Below are 25,645 nucleotides of genomic sequence, written 5' to 3' on the forward strand. Positions count from 1 at the left end.
GAAACGTCCATTTTTAAACCATGATTGAAGTAGTAGTAGTAGATGTAGTGCGATATGAGCGTTGTCCAGTTAGTAAAAGTACACGTGTCTGTGTATTATGTGTCACTAATGTGTGTGTATTTGTGTGTGTGATCCAGATATTTACTGCACTGCCTCCGTTCACGTTGGGGATATTTGACCGGCCGTGCAGCCAGCAGAACATGCTCCGATTCCCGCAGCTCTACCGCATCACCCAGAATGCCGAGGGCTTCAACACCAAGGTACAGGCCCACACACACATTTTACAGTCTGCGTTCACCTACGCAAACAAACAAACAAGCAGAAGTGCTGCATCTGACAGTTAAATTTAAATCTGTCATCTTTGCACTCTGCGTCCAACCCGTCACACGTCGCGGCTCGTCTGCGGGGCTGACGAGTGATGCCTGCTGTTTGTTTGGGACGCCGGCGAGTAAACAAGTGGCGTGGAGACTGGGGTGTTTCCATGGCGACCACTAATGAGATTCATAGGGCCAGAATAAGGAAGGCTTTCATTTTGGAGTGTGTGTGCGTGTGTGTGTGTGTGCAGTACAGGAGGGAACTTTTGGTAGCAAAAAGCTGAAGTTGTGTGTTTTGCAGTTTTTTGTGTGTGTGTGTGGGGCATGAATGTGTTCTGACTTGTTTTTCTCCCGTCTTTCAGGTGTTTTGGGGACACTGCATCAACGCACTGATTCATTCAATTATCCTCTTTTGGTTTCCGCTCAAAATGTTGGAGCACGGTGAGTAACTCATCGCAGTAATAATGTATAATAATTGTGGATTGTGTCACGCTTATATTGTTTGCTTGTGCATTTTCCCACACAGACTCGCCCTTCCCCAACGGGCAGGGAAACGACTACCTGTTTGTCGGGAACATGGTCTACACGGTAAGCATCTTACTTGTGTGTTATATTTTAACTCCTGTGTCTGTTGGCAGACAGTTGTGTTTATATTTTTGAATGTGCACAGTGTTTGTGTACACACCAGCGTTGTGTAGCTTCCTCCGAGCCGTTCGGAGTCTCCAGTCAGTCCAGTCCTGTCTAGCCAGTCTGTCTCCTCTCCTCCTCATCCATCTCCTCTCTCCGTTCACTTCTCCATCTCGCTGTCTCGCTATCAGTTTACTCCCTGCAGTGTCATGTGAATGTCAGAGGGGTTTATTTGTTGTCTGTGTGTGTGTGTGTGTGTGTGTGTGTGCGTGTGCGCGTGCGCAGGCTACCAGTGGCTGTGGGGGTCCTGATTATTTCACCAGACATGACTGAGTTTACTATAAAACATAAATGTTTATTATCACCACAGTCGCCAGTGTACTAATCTTGTTTCTCTGTTGTGTTTTTTATTTCCCCTTCCTCTCCCATGTGTTTGTGTGTGTGTAGTATGTGGTTGTTACAGTGTGTCTGAAAGCTGGAATGGAGACCACAGCTTGGACCAAGGTAAGGAACATTAACACACTCTAATAAGCCACACAACACGTGGTGCATTTCACTCAGCTGTTGATAAATAAAGAGGAGGGGGGGCCTCTTCATCAGAGCTTCATGGTGAGGATTCATGTAACATGGTCTAAATGCTTTATAGTCAGGAGAGATGTGGTTTACCTTGATGTTATGGCAGAGGTCTGAGGTTTCTCATACTGTAGTTACATGCAGCTCTTCTTCCACACAGCTCGTTTTCCATTGCCCTGCTGTGCAATATTCAACTGTATCCACTGATTATAAAACTTAAAACATTTCCAAATAATAATGAAATAACACTTGATGTAAAGTGAAGGTTTTTTACTGTGAAGAAGCTGCGACAAGCGTTTAATTTGCTCCAATAGATTAATCTTGTAAAGACTGATTTGATATTGTTACTGCTCAGCAAAAGCATAGCAAAGGGGTATAAAATAATAATAATAGAGGTAAAATAATATGACTAAAAGACACCTAACCGTTAAAAGTCAGAATAGTTTCCGACACAAACAACGTCACTTTTTTGGGTGTTTTTAGGTCCCGACGGCATTTTGTCTAATCTTTACTAACAGTTATCTGCAGACGAATTCAGAAGATGCGTTCTGCTCAATGTCTTCAGCCTCTTTTCCCCTCTGTTTACATGTGGGACACCAAAGTTAAACAAAATCTCCCCAAATCTTGTCCCTCCGCCCAGAATCTGTTTATGGAGATTATGGTGGAAGAATCTGACCAAAACATTTGGTTCACACTTTGTTTATCAAAATCAAGTCAGATGTGTGTCGAGTTGAAAGCGACAGTAGCTCGGCCTTTGACATGGTGTTGCTCACCGCTGCTGTCGGGGGGAGAGAGAGAGAGAGAGAGAGATTGAGATTGGCAGGACGGACAGAAGGGCTCCGACACCTTTGTCCGTTCAGCTGTCCACACAACAGCCTGGCAGTAATGAAGCAGGGACCCACTGGAATTCACACAGTGTCCACTTACAGCACATCACAGACAGCGGGATGAAGACAGGGGAAGGAGGGAGGGGAAGGAGGGAGGGAAAGGTTGTCTATATTCGGACGAGCTGTATGTAAACTATTTGACCTCACGCTGTCTCTCTCTTCTGTGTCTTAATCCCTCCCCCTCTTCTCTTGCATCCCTCTCTCTCTCTCTCCGCTGCAGTTCTCCCACCTGGCAGTGTGGGGAAGCATGGCGCTCTGGATGGTCTTCTTCGCCGTCTACTCAGCCATCTGGCCCTCCATCCCCATCGCCCCCGACATGCTGGGCCAGGCAAGTCCTCCCTCTAGCAGACATGTGTCACTCATTTCAGCAACAGGGGGCGGGGGGGTGACGGGGGTTAAAATAGCCCTACCGCTCGACGTCTCTTTTCCGCAGCCTCCATCACCTGCCCCTCCCTCGTTCTTGGTTACCACTACATGGCGCCTATGAGACTCACCTCTTGGGTGTTCCACGTCGGCACTGATGGAACCCCGGAGGGAGATTTATGCGCCTCCTGCCCCTCTCACCAGGCGTCCCGCACCTGCTGCATGTCACCCGAGCCCCCCGGTCTTTTACTGCCCTCTGCGGAGGTGTTGACTCAAGAGGGTGGGCTGCTGCTACTGCTGCTGATGATGAGGGTCCAGTGGGGGGTGGGGGTGGGGGGGGGGGGGGGTGAGGAGCGCTCGTGGAGACCCCTTGATTGGGAGACTCATTTTAGAGTTCGGGGGATAAAGGCAGGGGTGAGTTGAGGTGCCCCCCTGAGTGGGCAGGGGAAGGGAACCGGACCGTCTCAACTCACCCCAGCCCATTAATTCAATTTGTGTCAGAAATCAGGAATGCGGTCAAATATCTCTGCAGCTGCTCGGTCTAACTGGGGAATGGTCAGAGACACTCGGCCACCATCCCCCACAGCCCTCCATCGTCCCCCTTAACTACCCCATTACCTCTCTCATTTCTCCCCACTCCTGCTATCTATATTTCCATCTGTCCACGGGGGGCCGGATAATGGAAAATAGCTGCGGAGTTCTTAGAAAAAACTGTGTGTAAATTTGTACACGCCAGAATTAATGCCCTGTGTGTGTCCAGCTATGTGTGATTTGTGTCGACTGTAACTTGGCGGAGACCAACAATCTGTTTCTGTGGATGTAAAAGCAAAGCAGAGACATTTATTTAGCTTGTCTCCATCTTCCCAATGTATGAAGAGCATGTGATATATTCAGTGTCTGTTTGTGTGTAGGTGGGAAGTAATGAAGTACAAACACTTAGTTACTGTACTTAAGTACATTTTTCAGGTTTCTGTACTTGAGTATTTCTGTTTTTGACGACTTTTACTTCTACTCCCTAGATTTTAACACAAATATCTGCACTTTCACTTGCAAGGAAATTAGTTGAATTGGTGATTTAAGTTAAATAGTCTTCAAACTATATTAATGTGACAAGAGGTCTTTACTTTAAACATTTCAGAGGCTGTACTTTTATACTTTTACTTGAGTAAACAGCTTGAATCAGTACTTTTACCTAGTAGTAGAAGCCTCTGTACTTCTACTTGAGTAAAGAATGTGTGTACTTTTGCCTCCTCTGTTGTCACTAACAGACACAGTGAGTGCTTGCGTGAGTGCGCTCAGATCATCTGGTGATTCCAGCTGCTTTAGGTGATATCTTCCTGACGCTTTTCCGATTCATTTTCCTTGTCGCCTCTTCCCTCTGGGAGCCAAATTATCTCTGTATCTCTGGATCCGATCGCAGGATACAGGAAGCACACGTTACGGCTAATAAACCTGCAGTGAAGGACGTCATAGCGCACAAAGTACTTTGCGACTATTGACTTAAAGGCTCACACCCAGAGACGAAGACACCAGAGCTTGTGAAACACCGCAGAGCTCTGTGCAGATTACCAAAAGGGAGATATTGGGTCATAAAGGGAGAAAACTGAGGGATTTACAGGATCAGGCGAGGACAAGCAAGCGAAGATGGAGCCGGTAATAATGTAAAGAAGTTGTGAAAGAGCGAGATTGGAGGGAACCACAGGAGAACGAGACGTGGGCGAGTGAGAGGCGGGGGGGAGACAGGCGGACAAATTGAGACAGTGGTTAGATGGGTGATTAATCCCTGGAGGCTGAGGGTCAAAGGTCGGGGAGAGCAGCTGCAGAGACAGGTAGGGGTGATGTGTGGATACTTGCTCGAGTTTTTATCTTTCGTCATCGGGGAATCGTTGTATTTCAGCTGTGGGAATATTGTGTTAAATCCAGTTTGTGGCGCAGACGCAGGGTGTGAGAAAGCTGTTAAATGTGTTTGGCGAACATCAGAGGTATTCAGGTTTGGCTAACTCTGATTCTTTATGCTCTGTATGCTCTCAAATGTCTCACCGCTTCTTCCTCTGTGCTCGCTGCGGAGAAAAATGACTTAATACTAAATTGAATTAATACCGGGGAGAAATAAATGGAGGCTGTGTGTTGTCATTGCAGGCTGGCAAGGTGATGCAGTGCTGGCACTTCTGGCTCGGCCTGATCCTGGTGCCGACTGCCTGTTTACTCAAAGACTTCGCCTGGACTGCGTAAGTAGAACGCGTCGAACATAAATACGTGGGAAATCCATACAGAGGCTTTTCAAGTCAACCCAAGCGTTTACATAACTCATACTGAGTCTGTGTCAACACTTACGCACACTTAACATTATGAATCACTCGCGTCTGCAATGTGAAACACTCAGACTTTCCTTCGTGAGTCCGATGAGCTTGTTTCTGCTTCACAGCACACGTCGCACCGCGAGGAAGTCTCTTCTGGAGGAGGTGCAGGAGTTGGAGGCTCGGGCCGTCGACCCGGGGGCAGCTGTACTTAGGGACGCCAACGGCCGCAGGTATATGTTACACTCTGCAAAGCATCATGGGAGCACACTTGCATTCACATCCAATTTTATTGTGTCATCAGAACTTTTTTTAATACATTAAATTAGATTTTGTGTTATTAAAGCTAGGGTTGGTAATCCTGGAAAGGGGCGAAAAAGCAGGCTACCGATACATATACGCCCCCCCCTCCCATTGGTCCTCTCGTCAAAGCTATGTCCCCAAAACACTCGCTTTTTCTTTTTTCTTTTTTGCGTACAACTTTATTTATTCATGGTTATCGGGGCGTGAAGAGGATTTTACCAAATAAGATAAAACGTGTTTCAAAAACAAACTACCAACCCTACCTTTTTAAAGTAGAATGGCTACATACAGTTTTTATATAATCACATTACATAGGTAATATGTTTGTGTGTGTATATGAAATAAACGGTTTTCCTGGTTCCTGTGTGGCACCGTCCGTAGGGCCAAAGCCAAGGCTGAGGTCCCGTAGAGCCAGAGCTGTCACAAGCTCACAGAGGTAGCTCCTGCGTTTGTTACCTCAGACGACCTGTGTGCTTCACTACAAGCTGCCGTGGAGTGACTCTCTATTTCTACTCTCATGTCCATTCTGTTTCTCTTCCTCTCTGTCTGGATGGCTTCATAGGTGGATCAATTTGAACTGCTGTACAGAACTGGTGTGTTTACCATAGCTCGGTGTGTGTGTGGTGTCACTAGAGATGTGTTAGAAACAATTGGATTGTTTAGTTTTGTCTGTGCAGGTTGTAGATACAGTGTGTTTGTAGGTTTCCCTCCAACGAAAGTAACTTACTACATTTTCTCAAGTTTTGGAGGGCAGGGTTGAGGTACTTGTACTTTATTTGAGTATTTCCATTCCGAGCTCCTTTATTTGTCCGATTTAGTGACATTTTACTTTGAAGGTTCATCAACTTCTATTTCCAGAAATCTCTGTATGTGGAAGACACATCTCGAGAAATGTTCATTTTATTGGCACCACACTTGGCATGTGTATTGTTGAGGGCTCAGGGAAGCACAGTGTCTAACGTGGTGCGATTTGGACAGAAGATATGTCCAATATTAATAAACTTGGCGACCAGCGCTCTGTAGCAGCCGTTCACGATAATGGCCGTGACGACTGATTCTCCAGTTCGGGGTTCGGAGTTGAGCTTCTCTGAACTTTTAATAAACAGGTGAACAGCTCATTCAAATTAAAATGCTGCTTAAATGTAAATACATTAGCAATAACAAATAGTAGTACTTTTAGTGTATTTGATGATTTTTGTAAAGCAGGCCTTGCTTGTAATATAATATTATATTTCACAGTGGTTTTCTAGTGAGTCTTTTTAAGAGTTGATATTATTTCTCACTGTAATAATGAGTCAGACGTGAGTCGACCAGGACAAGGTTTTTTCTCTGAGTAGTTTTGGTTCTTGGAAGTCGTGGGAGAGGTCTGAGGTATGTCGTCAGGTTCACGAGGGATGAGTGGGCGACCACAGTTCTCCTCCTCATCCTCACTCAGGCCCCCTGTCCCGACCGACCCTGCCTCTAAATCCAGGCTCGTTGGGCCCTTCTCCATTTAGAATCAGAAGAGGTAAAGTAAGGGTGGGCAGGCAGGAAATTGAGCAAAATGGAAAAGAAGCACATCTGTGTTTGTAGTTCCTGGGGAGGTCCTGGATGGAGTCTGCTCGGGAAAGGAGGAGGAAAGGTAGCGTACAGGAGCGTCTCGGGGGAAGAGTTCAAACGGAGCACATCCTTGGACCATTTTAAATCGGGAGGTCGTCAGAATGAAACATCACTGGTGGAGAACTTGAGTCGTACTCATGCATGAGCCTTTCATTTGTTTGTCCAACCACCGTTCAAGTCTTTTATCATTTTCTCAGCGCTGTCATCTTTCTAACAGACATCATTTTTTTTGGCCAAAGAGAGCTTGAACAAACTTCAGAGCCGCCTGTTTTTTTCACACTCCACTGAAGGTTCCCAACAGTCACGTACAGTGTTGAGAATTTCCTAACTGCTCGCTTCAAATTTGAAACTCAGGAAGGCCGACTTTTTTTCCCCTCCCCATAACTACTCCATTGATCATCATCACTGCTGCGTTAGTGCCAGGAAACCCCCTCTTGTGTGAAGTCACCGCTGGTTAATGCCAGATAAGATAGAAAATGTGTTTTTACAAATGAAATTGCCAAAAGATAACGACTCCCTGACGTGGCAATAAAAGACACAAGTGTTAGATTTCCATCCAGTGCCTTTGTCTAACAACTATAATGGCTCTAACAACGACGAGGAGACTGGAGAGAGGTATAAGAACTTAATAGGTGCATACGTGCATTTGTGTGCAAAACCTGGAGAAGGCTTAGTTATTTTTGGTCACGGGAGGAGAGGAGCCGTGACGGCGTGTGGTCTCAGAACAGAGGATCCAGTCTTCTTCTCGGAATGGGGGCAGTTAAGAGGAGAGGAGTGAGGAGTGAGGAGTAGTTTACTGTGGATGTCCTGTTGCCCTGCAGGCAGTTTATGAATTACTGTTGGCTCAAATTGAATGTCAGAAGCAGTCAGAGTCAAATCCACCTCCACCTCCAACTCCCTGGTCTTAAGTCCACTTATGTTGCTGCCTTATTGATCTGTGTGTTTCTCCTGTGTGTGGATCACTGACGGAGGCTTTTTACTTTCTCCTTGTATACTGCAGCGTTTTCCTCAAAGACCCTTGAAGGTTGAAGGAGTATCTCCCTACTCATTAGCTTCAGAAATTAAAAGTCCAGGAACCTGATTTTTAAAACATATTTTCCAGTAGCCTGTGATGGTTTTGTGCTGTAGCGTTGAGTAGAGGAGATTCTCTCTGAAATCACCTGTAGACCAGTGGCTACGTGTCGACACTGTGATGTAACTGCTCTTCCTCTTTCCTCCTCAGTCTAAACGAACGAGCCCATCTGCTGACAAGAGTCTTTAGGAAAACACCTTCAAGTGTAGGACGCTCGAACTCGGTGCAGCAGACTGTGTCACGTGAGTTTCTTCTTCCAGACACATTTACTATTACACCGTCAAAGTCCTGCTTCAACACAGGCTTTAAGGCGAATATACACATCTTCCATGTAAGTCCACATTTGTCAATTATTGTTGTTGCAATTGTTGCCTTACAAATCTCTATTTCTTTATTCACTCTCATTACATTAAATACAGAAAAGAAAAGGAAGTGTTTCACTTTATTTTCTGGATATTTGCAAAATCTGATGCGTTTCTGTTTGTGTTCTAAGAAAACATTTAAAAACTGATATTACAAATTGAAACTGATGTTTTAAGATCTGTGCCCCACATGGAGTGAGAAGTGAGTGGCTGTGGCTCAGGGTGTAGAGCGGGTCATCCTCTAACCAGGAGGTCGGCGGTCCAATCCCAGTCCTCCCCATTTTGTATTTGGCTACAGCTGTATACAATATTTTACCATATTTTAGCATGAGAGAAAACAAATTTATTCCCAGTTTCTCCAGTAGCCATAAAACTAAATTATAATAATTGGCATTGAGCATTGACATATTCCCAATGTCTGGCCAAGAACACACACAGAGCACCTGAGCAGAGAAATAAAACCCCTGTACATTCTCCAGCTGAAACAATTATCACCCGGAAATATATCCACCAGTATTTTAAAAAAAAATCATTTTAAAGTAAATTTCAGAAAGTTCAGATTCTCATTTGTTAACCTCTTTCTGCCTTCTCTCTCTCCATGTGATGAACTGATTATCAGTCTAAATATAATTAAGTTAGACTGCAAACATGAAAGCACATTACATTCTAAAATACTAACTTAATAATGTGGTAACTTAATACACAAAGATGGTTCATCGTTTGACACGCTTCTTCTTCTTCCTCTCTGCAGACGGCTACGCCTTCTCTCAGGAGGAGCACGGTGTGGTGTCCCAATCCCAGGTCGTGCGCTCCTACGACACCACCCTCCAGCGCCCCAGCCTCTAGCCCCACCCCTGGCCAAGACTTTGGCTCGCCGTAGCAACGGTTATCAAGGCGACAGCGGAGATAGACTTCTACGTGACGCCCTCACGCTGGGCGATCGACCCCTGCTGTGGCCTTACTGGAACTACGACCCGATCCCGCTCGCCGGGGGCGGGGGTCACGGTCAGGCGTGGAGCTGACGCATAGAGGACTAACTTGAGAGAGGGGACCAGGCCGAGTATACAGAATAAACTTTCACAAGCTGCACAGGCATGAGCCATCATATCCAGGCACAGACATGAAGACTCAAACTCAGACTGCTACTCATACCAGTATACCCCTCAGACTGGGTTTGGATCATGCCACTGTGTGTTTATGTGTGTGTTTGTGTGTGCGCAATGTAGTGCGTTTGTATCTGCCTGTGCATGTTTGTTTGAACGCATTGACACACCTGTGTTTCTTGTGCATGTGTGTTTCGGCCAGTGTGTGTGTATGTGTGTGTTTGTGTGTCAGCCTCGCTCTCGTGACGTGGCTTTAGCCCGTCTGTTACCACATGCCGACACGGGAGGGGACATCAAAATAAACACACACAGACACACACACATGCAAGCGCAAATGAATTCCTCGCAAAGGGAGGGAGGGAGGCACAGGCCGAGGACTGCCGGAGGCCTGCACCCGCAGCTACAGCACCCAGCTCGTCCCATCGCAGCCTCAAGCCTCACTGCCAAACACCACAGAGACGCCGCTGAGGCAGAACGCACACCCCTAACCCCAAACTGGACCTGAGCCCCTCCTGCTCCCCTGGGACCTCCTCCTGCTTATCTCTCCCTTCATTTCTCTCCTCGTTATCTCTCCCATCTCCCCGTCGCTCTGCAGCTTCCATGTCTCTCATCCAACTGCTGCACGTCTCCTCGCCCTGGCCAGTAACAAAAAAAAAAGAGAAATCCATCTCATCGTTTCTGTGTTTGATTCCGACCGCTCCTGTGATTCCCGAGGCCGCTCGACTAGCATCCACAGCTGAGCAGGCCTGGCGTTAGCGCTTCCCTCTTCCACGGTTCTGTTGGATTCTATTTACCGGACTGTTCATTTTAACTTTTTTTATTATTATTATTAAAGCGAACATTAATGTGTATGTGTTTATATTGTTTTTCTGTTTACATTAATGCCTGTTTTTTTGTATTCATGTATGGAGACATGTTTTAGAAGGGAGTATTTTACTTGAACTAGTTCTAATAGGCATTTAAACAGAAGGGATGTGATTGAGACTCTCGCCTGGATCATGTGTTTTTCTGGCTCTGGGATTTGTCTGAATGTAGAGTCCGTTGTCTGCGTTCTCTGTGTTGAGGACACTGTTTCAGGAATGCAACACTGAAGTGGGAGGGAAGTGAAGGGGGGGGTTGTCCACTGGAGTCCTAATCATTAAATCTAATCAATCCATGGCCTGACAAAATGTCTCTGTGTGTTGACTGAAATCTGTCTCCTGGTGCATTCAAGTGGTTTTCTGAGTCAAACTGTGGCTACAGCGTGTCTGCTCTGACAGGAAGCTTTGATTTGTACATGACGAGTATATGATTTCATATACCGACAGAATCAAACCTCTCCCACACTCCTTCTCGAGGCTCAGGAGACTTAATAGAGATGGACCGTCAGTGGACTAATCGAGCCCCGGCCCCTGGACACCGGAGTCCAGCGCTGGAGATCCCTTTTCCCACCCACCTTCCTGGATGAGGCCCAGCCCAAACCGGCTACAGCTGCAACAGTATGGAGAATCCATCGGGCCGCGGCCGAGCGGGAGCCAGGGAACCATTTAGGCTTTTTTCAACTCCTCCCCAGTGGCTCCCCTACGCCCCCCCCCCCTGCTTGCTTTCCACATTACTGTAGCTGAGGACGTGGAGGAGGCTGCCAAAACCTCACCTCCACATGGTCGAGGTTTTAAACCGTCCATTGTTGTGGTTTATTGTTCCTCAGCTCTCTGTGTGGGGTGATGTGACAGGTATTTGTTTTTGTCCTCTGCAGGTAGCAGCCCTGTCTGTGATTGTGTGTAATTAGAGCCAAGTAGGCGAGTGTTCCAAGGGAAAAGAGAAGTTAGGATAATGTTCTTTGCAAAACCCCCATTCACAACACAGATTTATTGTTTTCTATTCTTCAAGTCTTCTTTTCTCCATCGCCTCTTCTCCAAGGGTTGGTGTGTAAATCGGAGTAACTTGGAGGGACAACAATGACACAAACCTTTCCCCTCAGGGTTTTAAAACACGAAACCTTTCTTGTTTAATAGTAATGACTCTAGACGGTGATATAAAACTGTAATGTAAACTCTCAACACATGTTTTTTGCTTTAAAAGTTGTTTATTTTTTCAGAAATTCATATGAAAAGAGTCCTTCCTGCACCAAATCACAGAGGGGACAAAAACATGAGGCCGAATTTCATCTACCATTTTACACTTTACACTCTTTCTTTGTCTCACACGAGCTGCCTGCTGTTACAGACACTGTGCTCGGAGTACAGACAAAGGACACAGACATACTGGTTTCAGCATTACCGTAGTGGGACATGTCAGGCTGCACACTTGGTGGAGCACATTTCTCAAATTGCATATTACTGTTACTTGTGAGTTACCAGCTGCAAAACAGAAATATGCAGGTTTCACAATTTTTTTTTTTCCTTAACAACTGATAATCACCATTTCTGTGACTTTTTCTTAAGTGGAAAATAATGAGTAAAAGCTGCCCTGGAGCTGCCTTTGCCCTCTGCTAACGCTCTGAGCTGTGGGGGCGTTAAATACAAACACACATGCTCACACACTCCTCACAGGGGAGAAGCGAGGGGGGGGGCTTTTGGCAGTTTTTCGCTGTATAATTAACCTCAATCTTCAGAGAGCAGCCTCTCACTTCTTCTCCGTCACACACTCACGTACATTAACTGGCGGCCTTGCATGAAATTTGTCTGTTTCTTTTTTGCTTCGTGTGTCCGTGTGTTTCCGCTCAGCGCAGTCGGGCCAGAAGTTTTTGTGTTTATTCGTTTTGGGTGGCAGGAGGGAGGCTGTGCAGCAGGGTGGAGCGTCACAGTCTGCGCCCTGTGTTCACTTCATTAGATTTTAAATGGTCTGCAGGGAGATTGCAACTGCCTCTCACATCACACCACCTGCATTTCCCATTACACACACAGTTCACTCACAGTTACTCATACGACCGCATCCCTCCACACTTCACACGCTCCCACAAACTCACACACATACAGTACAAACATCTTCTCACACACTGTCTGTCCTCAAAACTTCAACACAAACACACTGTATTGTATAAACCACTTACAACCCATTCACAAGTGCACATGTGCACATGGCATAAACACAGCATGTGGTCATATTTTGTTTTGTTTTGCCTGAATAACCACTTTTCATTCAGCCCACTGCTATAAATCATCCAGTCATCATTCATTCAAGCAGATACAAGCCAACAAACCTTTTTCCCACTCTCCCATACACATACATGCAAAGACAAACACGTGCACAGTCTTGATTTGAGCTGCAGGCTGCAGTTTTCTGTGCATTATCACCCATCTGGGCAGTGTAACTCTCCAATATGCAGTTTAATCTTTGCATCAAGACAGAACATTGTTTATGCATCCACGGTACCCCATCAGAGACTGAGCTTAGCTCATTCCAACTTGGCAACTGGTCACATGACACACACATAACAGACACACACCACACACAATAGCGGGGCAGGCCCTGCTGCCAGCAATGGCTTTATGAGTCCTTCATGTGAGTTTGACTCCCTGCCTTTCTTTTTCCACTCTGGCAGTGTCCCCGAAAGGTCTCTGGCGCAGCCCTCTCATGTTAAACTTCACAAGTTAGTCTTCACAACAAAGTGGCAGAGTGGTCTGCATGTTGGCCCTCGTCACACTGTCACTGGAGGGTATTTCTGGTCACTGGCGATACTCGACCCTCCGGCGGGAGGAGGGCACGGGGACTGCAGGGGCCTGTATCCTCCATGCATGGGGTCCATGAAGGCTGCAGCTTGGGTCACAGGGTGAGCGTAGCCAATGTACTGCGGGTGCAGGAACTGTCCCTGGTGAGGCATGATTTGGGTGGCCTGCTGGCAGTTGAGTACAGAGAAATTGGTGGGCATGTTGACAAAGACGCTGGCGTCAGGCGGCAGACAGCAAGTGGCCTGAGCCCGCATGAGAGGAGGGGGACCAGGGCGGGGTGCGGAGGGTGGGGCTGAGGAGCTGGATGAGGTGGCCGTGCTGGACTGGCGTGATGACGAGCCTCTGGAAGTGCTCGCCATCATGGGGATGGTTTCCAAGAGGCGCCCGCTGCCGGGCCCGCCTCCTGACGCCCCTCCTGACGACAGTTCCTGCTTGGGCCGGAGGCAGCGGCAGCAGCACACGGCGATCACAGATCCCACCAGGATGAAGGCCACGAACACAGAGCCCACTATCAGGAACGGCACATAGATGGGTACTGCAGAGCGAGAGAAGACAGAAAGACACATTCACATTAAGTAGCTTGTTCAGGTGGCAAAATAGTGACTTATATTGACCAGGAAGCTTCAAAGCAGCCGACCTCACACTCTCACATGTCTCGCTTCCTTGCACAAGCAAAGCTCCTACGTGTGAGTGGAGATTGGGTAAGACAGTTTAACAAAAGCCTGAGCAGAGAGGAGTGTTTGGACCAGAGTTTAGGAATGAAAGGTGCACTGGGATTGAGTCCCCGGGGAGCCCCACACTCTCATTAGCAGTTATTAACTTTGTTTTGATCTGTTTTAATCCTGCGCACCCTGCTGTGTCCCCAGCCTCCTCCACCCTGCAGAGCAGAGCAGTGTGTGTGTGTGTGTGTGTGTGTGTTTGCACGGGTGACATTCTTAAGCCGCCCCTGCCAGCAGATATTTGTGACCCTTCCTTTTCTGTAGCTATTTACGACCGGGCCTTTGAAAATAAGTTACTCAAGTTGAGCTACAGTACTTGGCTCCTGTTTAAAGAAGGGTATTAAAGTTGACTGATTTAATGCAGCTGAATGTGGGGTTATTCGGTCCTTTAAATCAAAGGAGGCGGCCAATTCCTTCCCCCTGACCTTTCCTATATTAACTGAAAACAGCAAATCACTATTCCACAGGTCAAATAAGTGCTGCACAGGCCTCAATAAACAGGTAGAGGTCCCTGACATGTTTATAGGTGAGGTTCTCAGTGTCAGTCTGTAAATTTGCTAAGTGAGGAGGAGACGCTCCAACAACAACAACTCAGAAACACCATCAACCATAACTTTGCTTGAAAATAAATCACATTGTTTCACTAGCGGCACCTTTGAAGGAACGGAGTGGACGTTTTTTTGGCAGAAACGGCGGCGACAGGTAAGATGAGGTCACTCCCGAGGTGCAGTTCATTCCCATGCTTGCTCAGGCAAACACAATAACCACCATGTTACATTGCAAGTGATTAGTTGTGCTGTATTGTTCCCACGGGGTGCACTTCATTTCTGCATTGAATGTGCCCATGTGTTATGAGCTGTAACTGTATGCCAGAGAGAGAGAGAGAGAGAGGTGGCAACTGGCTCCAGTTTCCTTTTGTCTCTGCGCTCTTTGAAACAAGTCTTGAGAAAACTTTTCAAAAATGCTCATCAAAAGTAGCCGGGTATTAAACAGCATTACCGCGTGGAACCTGTTTGGAGCTGGAGGACACTGGTTTGGCTGCGGAGGTGTAAGTCTGATACAAGAGGAGCCGGGACCTTGACCCATTTCCCCTTTGACGAGAAGCATCAACTTGAGAGGCTTATATACCTCATAGCTACACACCAGGCAGTAAACAGGTTTTAACAGGAACTCTGCACAGGCAACATACAGGATAAGTTACCAGAGCAGAAATGTCCCAGTTAGCCCTCAACTGCCCCATCTCTTCCTGTACTTCCACATCTCTGCTCCCTCCACTCCCTTTTTTCTACTTGGCTGCTCAGGATTAGTAATTGTAAAAACTTTCGTCTTATGTTTGTTCATCCCTTCTTTTTTTTTTTTTATGTAGAACTCCTTTCCAAAATGCTGTACAGTAAATCAGTGATGGAGGGGGGGGGGGGGGGAGACGATAAAGTTTAGCATGTGTGCAGAGTGTTAGGAGAAGTACGCAGATTCTGTTTTCAAATGAAGCAAAGTATTATCAGTAAAGTATCAAAAGTAATAGTACTCATGCAGAAAAACAATGCCTGTGGCCGATATATTATTATATACTCTATTTTGAGATCTGTTGCTGTTGTTAGTCGAGTTGATAGTTTTAGTGTAAACAAGTTTATTCCAGTGGTTTCCAGTTTAGAGTTTGGGTCCAAGATAAATCTGAAATGAATTAATTAAGAAAATAAAAACAACACAAGACTTTAACCAAGTTAGCTTCTGTGAGGATGTATGAACACTGGTGCTTTGAGTTAAATACTTTATGGGATCTTTGGTGTGTTTATCTTTTATATATAGGTCTATGGTTTTTGCTGATTAGCACTAAACCTAAAGTAGAACCGAGGCTGATGGGAATTTCAGGGGCTTTTGAGGGTATTTAGTCATAAATCAAAGTATTAGACGAATACACCATAACACCATCAGCATCCATTGCTAAAAGTGGACATTTGCAAGACAAATTGTATATTTCTTTTACTTGTTTACTTGTAAAATATTTAATATATTAACATCAATGGGTCAAGAGTTTTTTTCTGAATAAACCTTGTAAAAAGTTTTGAATAGAAATAACTTTTTGGTGGAAAGGCAAACGTATCACAGAAGCATGAAAAGTGTCTCTCACTATATGTAGCTTTGTGTCAGGGGTCACTGGTGAAAAAGGATTAGAAGCCACTAATTTAAAGTACCTCAACATTATAAAGTAACTTTCTAACAGCTAAGCATTTAGTCAAATCCAGCCCCTGATTGTCTTACAATTCAAACAAAGAAGCCCAAAAATCCCTTTTTAGTGCACATGGTGGCTGAGACCCTCTTATTGTTCGCTGTCACCCCTCCACACCTGTTGCTGCGGTTGAGCTGTGGCAGCCCTGCAGCAGGAACAGCAGCCCCCTCTCCTAAGCCCTTGTTTTGGGCACAGTCTCTGCGGCTGACTGGCTGGACTCTCCCCCGGCTATCCCACGGGCATTCTTCTGTTCCCAAATACCATATGTTCCTTCATGTTGAGCACATTAATAATTTCCTGCCTGTTATCCATTGACATTGCAATGTGTATCTTTACCGGATGATTAATAAGCCGCGAGCACATGAAAAATGAACGAAATGCACAAACTGAGCATGGCTTAGAGTGTGGGGGGAAAAAAAGCATCATTTCCTTTCTTCTTGGTGAGGAAAAAGCTGCTTGTCTTTAAGTTATGTTGGCTGGAGGCCACTGAATGAAATGTATATGCCTCTTCCTGCAGTGATAAGGCAGGATGGTCTTAGCAAATAGCAGATTATAGCTGCAGGTCCAGAAGAAGACATAATATCCCCCAGGGATATTGTGAAATGAGCCTGCGAAGACTATTTTATCTGATGTGTGCTGCAATCACCTTATTCATTGTTTATTCCAGATATGATGCAGCTCTAAGAGGCTTTTATGGTTAACATATGGGAATATCAGCATTGATGAACGAGGAGCCAGGCCTGGGAAAAAAGTTTATACAGTCACCTAATCCACCACATATTGAAATGTATATGTTGCTTTTGTTTTTGGTAATGAAGCCTCCCTTAAGTGCAGTTTTTTTTTAAGTGTATCTATGTGCCTTGTATAAAACCGATCTGAGTATGAATCCCTTGAAAGCACAGAGGCACCAGGGAGAGGCTGCAGTGGGGTGGGGTGTGGGGGCGGGAAAAGGACTCCAGGAGTCTGGTAGGAAGTGATACATAACGCGATTTGTGTTTTTTATGAACAGGCCTGTCAGCGCCTTTGGGGAGAGCCACCGTCCAAGATCCGGTCAAGTCCAAACTTGATCCCCGTGAGGACAGCGGGATCTGAGCCCGGCCCCTCTCGCACTGTCACGAGCCAGAACAAACACAGCTATTTATAAAGTGCTGCAACACGGCGCAGACACTGTGCCATTTGTGAAACCGCAGTTAACTGGGTTCCTGGAGGAGTCTCTGCTGTCTCCTGTGCAGCTGTCGTTGCAGACGATGCCTCTTAACAGGGAGATACTGTGGCTGTGTGAGGTTTATGAGAGGAGGCCTGCGCTTGTAATAGGTCTGCGATTTACAATATTAAATCTGAGACATCCTGTGCGTGCGCCCTGGGCCCGGTGCCACCTCGCTCACCCTTAAGGGTTGGTTTACGCATTCGTTTTTATGATATTTATATTGAATCCTATTAAAAACAACGTTTTAGCTGAGACTAAACAACCCTTTTCGGGGCGCCAAAGTCACTCCACTGGCACAACTACTTTTACGCATTGTCTACGACATACCCAACAGGCTTTCTTTGTCATAGATCAACAGTGAATATTATGGGGATTATAGGCTTCTACTTTGAATCTCATCATATACTTTGAAACCACGTTCCAGCATATTCAGGTTCACTGAATAACTTTTAAAGTCTTAATTTACCCTCTTCTGGAGTGTCTTTCATCCAAACTTTTGCTTTGCGCGTAATTGGGTAGTATGATGATGAACATTTTTTATATTTGAAGCAGTAAAAGTTTTGTGTTTATACCTGCCCCGGAGTCCTTGTTGTCCTTGCTCTCAGTCCCGGGCGCCTGCGCCTGCCGGTCGTTGTCACAGTTCCCCTGATCCAGCCGCGCGTCCGTGCTGGCGCAGCAGTAGCGCAGCTCACATTTCCCACAGCAGATTATCGCGTCGTCTGAGTCGATCTTCTCCGGGCACTGGAACCCTTCCTTCCACGCGCCCTGGGAGTCGTGCCAGCCGTGGCAATACTCCCCGCTCGCTTTCACGTCGATGATGACCAGGAGGAATGTCACGATCACGGTGACAGACGCCGGGAACCCTCCGCCCCACATCCTCGACCAGGTGGTCCGCGGCCGCACGCTGGCTCACTGGAAGCGACAGCGAGGCTTTCACTCCCCCGCGTCTAAACCTGGTGGAGGTGTGACACGGTCGATCGGTGCGATGGAAGGAGGGGATGCAGTGGGAGAGCAACAAACCGCTTAGAAGATGTCATTTGTTAGAAGAATTTCGTGCGTAATGCAGATCCAACGTCTCCAAAAGGGACTTTGCAGCCCAGGTTATGATCCAAAAATTGTTCAAAACGCGTAATTACGCTACTGAAGGAGAAGGTGCCAGAAATACAGAAGAACTATACAGATTCCAGCTGTAAGCCTTCTGAGCTCTGGTAAATCCAACAGTGATCTCCCCTGGAACTCCAGCGAGGCAGGACACGTCTCCTCCACACTCTTCAGATGACTTCCCACAGGGATGCAGAGAAACAAACACTTGTAGCCTGATCCATGGGCGCACAGCTGCTGTAGCTCCCGTGTCCCCTCACCACGAACTCCGTGCGTAAAGATAAGTCCTCAAACTTCTGTGGCTCAGTGCGCATTGTCCATGCGTCAAGAGTCATGGAGCCAAGTGCGGGCCAGTCTAGTCAGATTGAACTGAAGCGCGCAGTCTTCACTTCACAGTGGGCGAGGGGCGGGTAAAAAAAAGTCAGATGTAAAAACACACCTCTGCGTAAAAAGAGCAATAAACCGACCTGCATCAAGTTAGAATGACTAACACATACAACTTCCTGTTCAAACTTTTAAACCCCAAAACGCACAACACAATGTGCATGCTTCAACTTTGGTGGGTACTTTAAATGAGGTAATACTTCAAAGTTTAAATATAGACATAAAAAAAAACAGCATGTGTATCCATACATCTAATTCACAGCATGGGAATCTTACAATTTGAGTTCATAGACATTTTCACCTTTTGTCAGAGACATTTTTAATTGGTTGCACTAGTCGTCATCTATGAATGCAGATGCTCTGATTTACTGCAATAGTTGCCATGTATCATCCAGTTCATATCAACACTCTTTCATGTCAACCACATACCACAATCTTCACAATGTCATGCTTTTACTTTGAAGGTGAAACCCCCTTATTCCGGTTACATTCTTGTCAAAAGACACTTCAACACCAGAGATTAGTTTTGACCAACTGCCCCAAAATTCAGTTTGACTTTTCTGAGTTTTGTTCTGAATAAATCTGACAGTTTTTCTTTTCCAGATGAAAAAAAGATGAGAGTTTAGACTGTTTGAAATCTTCAGGTAGCCCCCCTCCCTCCTCCTCTTCCTCCTCTTCCTCCTCCTCCTCACTCCCCTATTCCTTCTACCCACACCAGCATGGGATTTGCTGGGTGACATTGCCATCTAGTGGTGTCTGCTTTAGCTGCAGCTCATTTTCAAACCACAGTATTTTATATATAGTAACTTAGAATATAAAGTTTGTTGTAATGAAGTTCTTTATGTGTTTTTGGTAACTTATGCAGTAACTATTACTGTCAAACAAATCTACTGAGGTAAAAAGTTGTAGTAAAGTAAGAGGTAACGTAGTGACAGGAAATAATCACGTGAAGTAAAAATACCTCAAAGTTACTCATAAATTAGAAAGTATATAAAGTTACTTTCCATCACTATCTATTATGGTATGCACTCTTTAGCGTTGTTTGGGTTTCTTTGGGCTCACCGCCTCCACTTCCCGTCATGCACCGCGGTGAAGCGGTGTCCGTGGCAACAGCACAGGAAGTGGCGCCAACTGTTGAAAACCTGTCACACACTTGACATTAACTTCCACCGCCTCCGAGACTAAAGCGGCAGAAACAACCCGAGACGCTGCTCCTGTAAAACACCGCTGCTTCTAAAACGTAAGTGCTAGTTCACTATTTAACAATGTGCGTGTAAACATTGAGCTAACGTTAAGCACAGCTGTGTAGCCTAGCTCAGCAGCTACTGATGCTCCAACTTCACCTGAGGTTGATGGGAAGGAAACGTAGCGCAGAGCTAGCTTAGCATCAGTCATTCCACTGGTGGTTAATACGCGTGCAGCCACTTTACAGAGGTATCTCCACAGTGACATGTTCCTCTTCGTGTCGTTGCCTGTGAGCAGATGTCGTCGGTGAGAGTGGGACGTTCACAACAACACAACAAAGGGAAGAGGCCTGTTCGTCCCAAGAAGGCAGCAGCTCCCAGAAGAGAGTGGGTGGTGAGTACAGACAAGGAAAGAAACAGTCAGTGACCTGTTTATCTTGCAATTGTATGATTGTGATCTGTTCTTTGTCGGTTGCAGAGCACTGTCAGTGACCTGTCTGTGCACAAGCTGACACCTGCAGAGCTGGTAAGGTCTGGGGCCATGTTCAGGAATACTGCATTGTTGTGAGATTGTGTTTGTTTCATCTCCTAATGTTCACTGTAAAACATATTTCAACAGGCGTATAGTTAGCTGATTGAGCTGAAACATTGAATACATTTATTGGTCGGGGGTGTAGTTTGCTAAGCTTCACAAATCCTAAGCGGTTCATTCTTAGTCACAGTCCCTATGCATTTGTTCTCTTCTGCTTCAGAGTCATCGGCATGAGATTCACAAGTCGCACAACAAGGCCGCGGCTCAGTGGGAACTGAGAGAGAAAGCTCTGACACGCCGCTTCGGACACGGCAGGAGTCCTGCCCCTCTGGACCCCGCCAGCCTCAGCATCATCAGGGAGGTGTGTGACTTTGATTTTCCCTTCATCTTTAGTGTCTTTTGTGCTGCTTGTATAAAATGTAATATAGTTTTGTTTGTTAAACAGAAACAGGCATTGAAATCTTACCCAAACTCTTCCCCTGTACTGAGTTGAATGTGATGAATGTGGTGTTTTGGTAACGCTGCAGGTCTTCTCAGACCAGCTGCTGCTGCAGGATGTGCTGGCCCGCTCGGACAGAGCCATGGCTGTGGTCAAGGATTTGTTTGGAGATGCTCCTCGCAGGCACACTGGTATTTAGATGTTGACATCATGGAAGGTTAGGTGACAATGCTGGTATTTCTGTTTATTGATTGTTTAAGTAATGTGTGTAAATATGTAATTCAACAGGGCATCCGAGTGTGACCATGGCTCCAAACTGTGACTCTGACTCAGAACTGCCTGTTCTCCAGAGACCAGATCCTCCGACTCAGTTGTGCCTCCTCAGCCAGTCTATGATGGACCAGCAGGTTTGTGTGTGGAAAATAAAGCTGTAAATATTTGATATTTTACTGAGCAAAATACCATCACCAACTTTCAACAGTTTTTTAAAAATGTTAATGTTCTGTAAGTTTAGTGCATGACCACAAACTATTTGACCTACATTAACATGCATTGAATGGTTAATTCCAGGCTCTTAATGAACTTCAAGACTCAGAGGAAGACCACAGTGATGAAGATGCAAATCCCTCTGGCAGTTCAAACTATCATGTAATCAGAAGGTACTAATGCCAGTGCACCACCTTAGTTTGAGATAAGAAAGTCACTTGTGTATCATATAAGGGGGGAAATATATTTGTTCACATCCTGCTGACACCACGTCATCCCTCACATTCTTTTCTTTGCAGGGCCAATGTGAGAAAAATGAAGGCACACTCTCGGGGGAAAGTGAAACAGCAGCAGAAAGCCCAACATCCCGTCGCTGACCATGGAGACAGAGATCATGTTCTTTCAACCCCCTGTACATCAGGGAGAGCACCAGATCAAACAGGTGAGGAACTTTTCATACTTTCAGTTATTTTATTTATAGACTACATATCAGAGTTTCACAGTACCCACAGACTCATCCTGCATTTTTCAGCTCTAAATGCCACATTGGCTGTTCAGCGTGTTCGGACCAGACAGAGCCAACCAGAGGAAGACGAGGAGGAACCGTCTGTCCTGGTTTCTCAAGTGCTGAACCCTGAAAGGCCTCTCAGCCAATCAGGTAATGTCTGCTAGCGATTGAGTTTTTCAAAAATAGACATTTTAAATGTGAGAATGCTTTCATATCAGTAAAATGTGTTGTGTTTCTATGTTTGTCTTCTGCAGGAAGGATCCGCACTAGAACCAGCAGGACCAGGAAGTGTATTTCTCTGAGCTCAGAGCTGAACGGCTCCTGTGTTGCTTCTATCAGTGGGAACCAGTCGAGTCTGGGTCTGCTCCAGTCCATGTTGGGTCAGGTGGAGGCCGACTTGGACACGATGAGTCCTGACACAGAACCAGGATCAGCACAGAGTCCAAACCAGCACAGAACACAAGGCCTCACTGGGTTCTCTGTTGCACTGATCTCCACGGTTGGACGTTTAGTGCACCACCTCAAAAAGGTACAGCAGGAGAACAATAAAGTCTCCATTAAAATCTCTTATAGACAGTGTACACATTCTGCACTAAACCTACATGAACTGGATCATCTCAGTTTTACCAAGGTCCATTGTTTAGTCATTATTGTGGTAATAATAAAGCAGACATAGTGTTTACTTTAACATCATCTGTTTAACTTATCCCATTTTCTCCTCCTTAGACGGACGAGAAAGTTCATAAAGAGTCTGAGGAGAGGAGAAAACTGGAGGAGGAGCTGAGAGCGCAGCGCGGCCTGATTGATGCTCTCACTGCAGAGACCATGACTCTGAGAGAAGAGGCTGCCGCCCTGCAGGTGCAGCAGATCTTACTTTATTGTTCGAATCTAGTTCATTGTTAGTTTCCAACCGTACTAATACATCCTTTTTTAAATTTTATTGGTGTTTCCTCTCAGGCAGGGCTGCTGCAGCGGACCACAGAGCTGGAGCAGAAGCTGGATGCAGTGGTGTTGTTGATTGGGGGACTTGGACTCCTGGAGGCACACACAGACCCACCCCGAGACTCTGATGTCAAAGCTGCAGGTTCATACTGTCTGTTTGTGTGTGCATGGATATATATGTGGTACTATAAAATGATAATAATTGGTTAACCTTTTTTGTTACCTGTGTGCAGTTTGTCAGTCTGTGCTCGTTCCTGAGCGAATACAAGCATCTGCTTCTCCCGCCGTCCTGCTCTCTCCACCTCGACAGAGCGACAACTGGCAACATATTCCTGGTAACAGTCTCATTCTAACCCAATACAACCCCCTCGTCAATCAGATATAAAAATCCTAATTTAGCTTTTGTCCCCTTTCATAGTGACTCACCCCGTACCGGTGCAGCAGCAGCTTCTTCCTGTAGATAACCTCCGCTCCTTTGAGGACATCCAGGCCCTGTTCTCAGCCTCCAGCCTCACCAGCCTCCCTCTCACCAGCCTTCCCTCGTCTTCCTCACTCTCACTGACGTCCTCCGACCCGCTCAGCTCACAGCTCCCTCCAGAGGCCTTGCTGGCTGAGATCGCTCAGCTGAGCAGGCAGAATGAGCTGATATGGGCCCAGCTGAGTCAGGCTAAGAGCCTCAGCTCGGGTGGCGGAGGATCGCCCAACAGTAGCATCGAGCAGAGGAGACCCAGCAGTGGAAGAATTACACCTCAGAGCGTTGGAGAGAGGAGGACGTCAGGGTCCAGCAGCTCACGGAGACGGAGCCAGAACATCCAGGTCGCTGATGGACACAAAGCCACTCGTCAGGTGAGGTTGAGTTTCCTTACATGGGCATAGAACCCATTCATAAATCAAGTGTTTACATTTATCCTTTTCTGAAGATTAGTTTCCTCTTCCACAGCTTAGATCAGGCTCTGTATTTTATAATTATCTAAAAGTAATATTCTAGCCACCAGTAATCAGTTTTAGGATGATTATACTACATTCACACAGGATTTCTGTCTCATCTTTCTCTCTCAGACGACCCCTCCTAATGACCCCAGTGTGAGCACGGTGGAACAGCGCCTCCTAGAGCTAAACAGGCAGAGTGCAGCAGCAAGGGGTCGCCTATTGGAGCTTATTGAGCAACAGAAACACGTTTCTTCCAAAGTTTCTCCTTCTGTCTCCCCCATCCCTACGTCTGCCTTCAGCCCACAAACAGCAGGTACAGTGGGTCGACCTGACACGTCTCTGTCTTTCTGATCACATGTGATCATTAAAAATCTCTGTTATCATGTCATTCTCAGCTGGAGGAGGAAGTCCAGACGTGTCCGTGCTGCCGCCTGCACAGGAGCTTCTGTCACAGGCCGGTGGTGAGAGACGGTGAGTAGCTCAGTATTAGAAATCAATTTTCTATTTTCCTCTCTGCCCAAATGAAACCAAGGAGTCAGGTAATAAGACTTCACGGTCCAGAGTGACACAGTAACAGAAATGCTTGGACACAGATGCTCTACTCTGACATCAGGGAACAGTTTCAAGTTTCAACACCAAACATGAAATAGATACGCAGACTGTCCTCAGCAGTAGAAAGTGAGGGATCACATCTTGTGGTAAAAAGCATCACGTGCCAACGAGTGTGGCTCGGGCCACAGTTTTCTGTCCAAGCCCACGAGAAAATAACCGAGGCCAACCAGAACCCAACAGACATTCTGTGTCTGAACGTTCCTCAAGCCCGATGTTTTCCTCGTTCTCCTGCCAAAATGACTGAGCCCAGCCCAAATCCAAATATCATTTCAAAATGTTGGTCCAGACCGGTCGGGCGGGGGTCAGCGATCCACACTAATACCAAACACATCATCGTCTGGGAATTGAAGTTCATATTTGGATCATCATAGCTCGAGGAGGAAAATAAAAGAATGTATTGTAATATTACTCAAATGATATTAAACAAAGTTGAATGCTAATAAAAATACAATGGTCTGAATGTGTAAAACATCTGTTTAATTTTTTTTCATGTAGTTTCTCCATGAGCAGACCGACGCTGTGGTTTATAAGAACAGGTCTGTTCTGTACATTAAACATTATCATATTTCTTTGCTGCAGATCTGCTGGTTCTGAAGTGTCTTCTCACAGATATGAGGGAGAAACCAGAGGTGGAAAAACACAGGTGCGCACACACACTCTCTCACACACACACACAAACTAGATTTCACAGATGTGCTCATGTTTCACCAAACTGTCAATTGAATCAAAATCCTATTTTCTTTATTTCTCCCACAGATGGAGAAGCAGAGAGAGAGAGAAGGCTGGTTTTCCTTGTCCGCTCATGTCAGATGATTCATTATTCACCCTGAGAAACCTGAGGACATTTTATTAAATTCTGTCTTTTAATATTTTACCTGCACATTTCAAGAGCTGATTTTAATTGAATGATTTTAATATAAAACTTTTAAATTAAGCTTTTGTCTATTTGTCTTTATTTGTTGTACCGTGCACTCTATCTATTGAAGATTATGGAGGATAACATTTAGACACATACTATTAAATAGTGGGTTGAATGAGAAAGTGTAACTACAAGCAAACAATAACAATAAGGCTGTGATGTAGGATTTGTTACCGTCATGGTCTGTTTCCACATCTCTGAAACTTGTTGGATATGATTTAGTGTGTTTGTGTTTTTCGTAAGGAGACAGAAGTTGTGTGTACAAAAGCCACGACTGAGGAAGAGGAGGAGGAGTGAGAGGAGTT

At 45.8% G+C, this 25,645-nt stretch overlaps 3 protein-coding genes across 8 annotated transcripts in view; 2 read left to right on the plus strand and 1 right to left on the minus strand.

Annotated features, from left to right (window-relative positions):
• The window catches only part of atp8a2 (ATPase phospholipid transporting 8A2), a 50,837-nt gene extending 40,730 nt beyond the window's left edge, over positions 1-10,107 (plus strand). For all 6 annotated transcript variants that reach the window (XM_034572125.1, XM_034572126.1, XM_034572122.1 and 3 more), the window contains 9 exons: positions 138-260; positions 677-755; positions 841-902; positions 1,389-1,445; positions 2,622-2,729; positions 4,904-4,992; positions 5,190-5,294; positions 8,186-8,277; positions 9,149-10,107. In XM_034572125.1, the coding sequence (XP_034428016.1) occupies positions 138-260; positions 677-755; positions 841-902; positions 1,389-1,445; positions 2,622-2,729; positions 4,904-4,992; positions 5,190-5,294; positions 8,186-8,277; positions 9,149-9,243 (810 nt within the window). In that variant the 3' untranslated portion in view covers positions 9,244-10,107. The remainder of the gene's footprint in view (positions 1-137; positions 261-676; positions 756-840; positions 903-1,388; positions 1,446-2,621; positions 2,730-4,903; positions 4,993-5,189; positions 5,295-8,185; positions 8,278-9,148) is intronic.
• Positions 10,108-12,194: 2,087 nt separating this feature from the next.
• On the minus strand, positions 12,195-18,809 carry LOC117753787 (protein shisa-2). The gene is made up of 2 exons (XM_034572130.1): positions 17,876-18,809; positions 12,195-13,685 (listed from the first exon to the last, which is right to left on the minus strand). Exons 1-2 carry the CDS (start codon positions 18,177-18,179, stop codon positions 13,120-13,122), a joined length of 870 nt encoding a protein of 289 aa, XP_034428021.1. The 5' UTR covers positions 18,180-18,809; the 3' UTR covers positions 12,195-13,119.
• Positions 18,810-19,911: 1,102 nt separating this feature from the next.
• spice1 (spindle and centriole associated protein 1) lies at positions 19,912-25,355 on the plus strand. Its single transcript, XM_034572129.1, has 18 exons — positions 19,912-20,028; positions 20,271-20,366; positions 20,451-20,498; positions 20,725-20,865; positions 21,032-21,134; positions 21,232-21,350; positions 21,514-21,602; positions 21,729-21,871; positions 21,962-22,087; positions 22,192-22,466; positions 22,664-22,795; positions 22,895-23,021; positions 23,113-23,214; positions 23,298-23,725; positions 23,939-24,122; positions 24,205-24,280; positions 25,001-25,064; positions 25,178-25,355. Exons 2-18 carry the CDS (start codon positions 20,271-20,273, stop codon positions 25,232-25,234), a joined length of 2,310 nt encoding a protein of 769 aa, XP_034428020.1. The 5' UTR covers positions 19,912-20,028; the 3' UTR covers positions 25,235-25,355.
• The last annotated feature ends 290 nt before the right edge of the window (positions 25,356-25,645 follow it).

This window comes from Hippoglossus hippoglossus, chromosome 20, assembly GCF_009819705.1.
Source record: "Hippoglossus hippoglossus isolate fHipHip1 chromosome 20, fHipHip1.pri, whole genome shotgun sequence".
NCBI classification, from domain to species: Eukaryota; Metazoa; Chordata; class Actinopteri; order Pleuronectiformes; family Pleuronectidae; genus Hippoglossus; species Hippoglossus hippoglossus.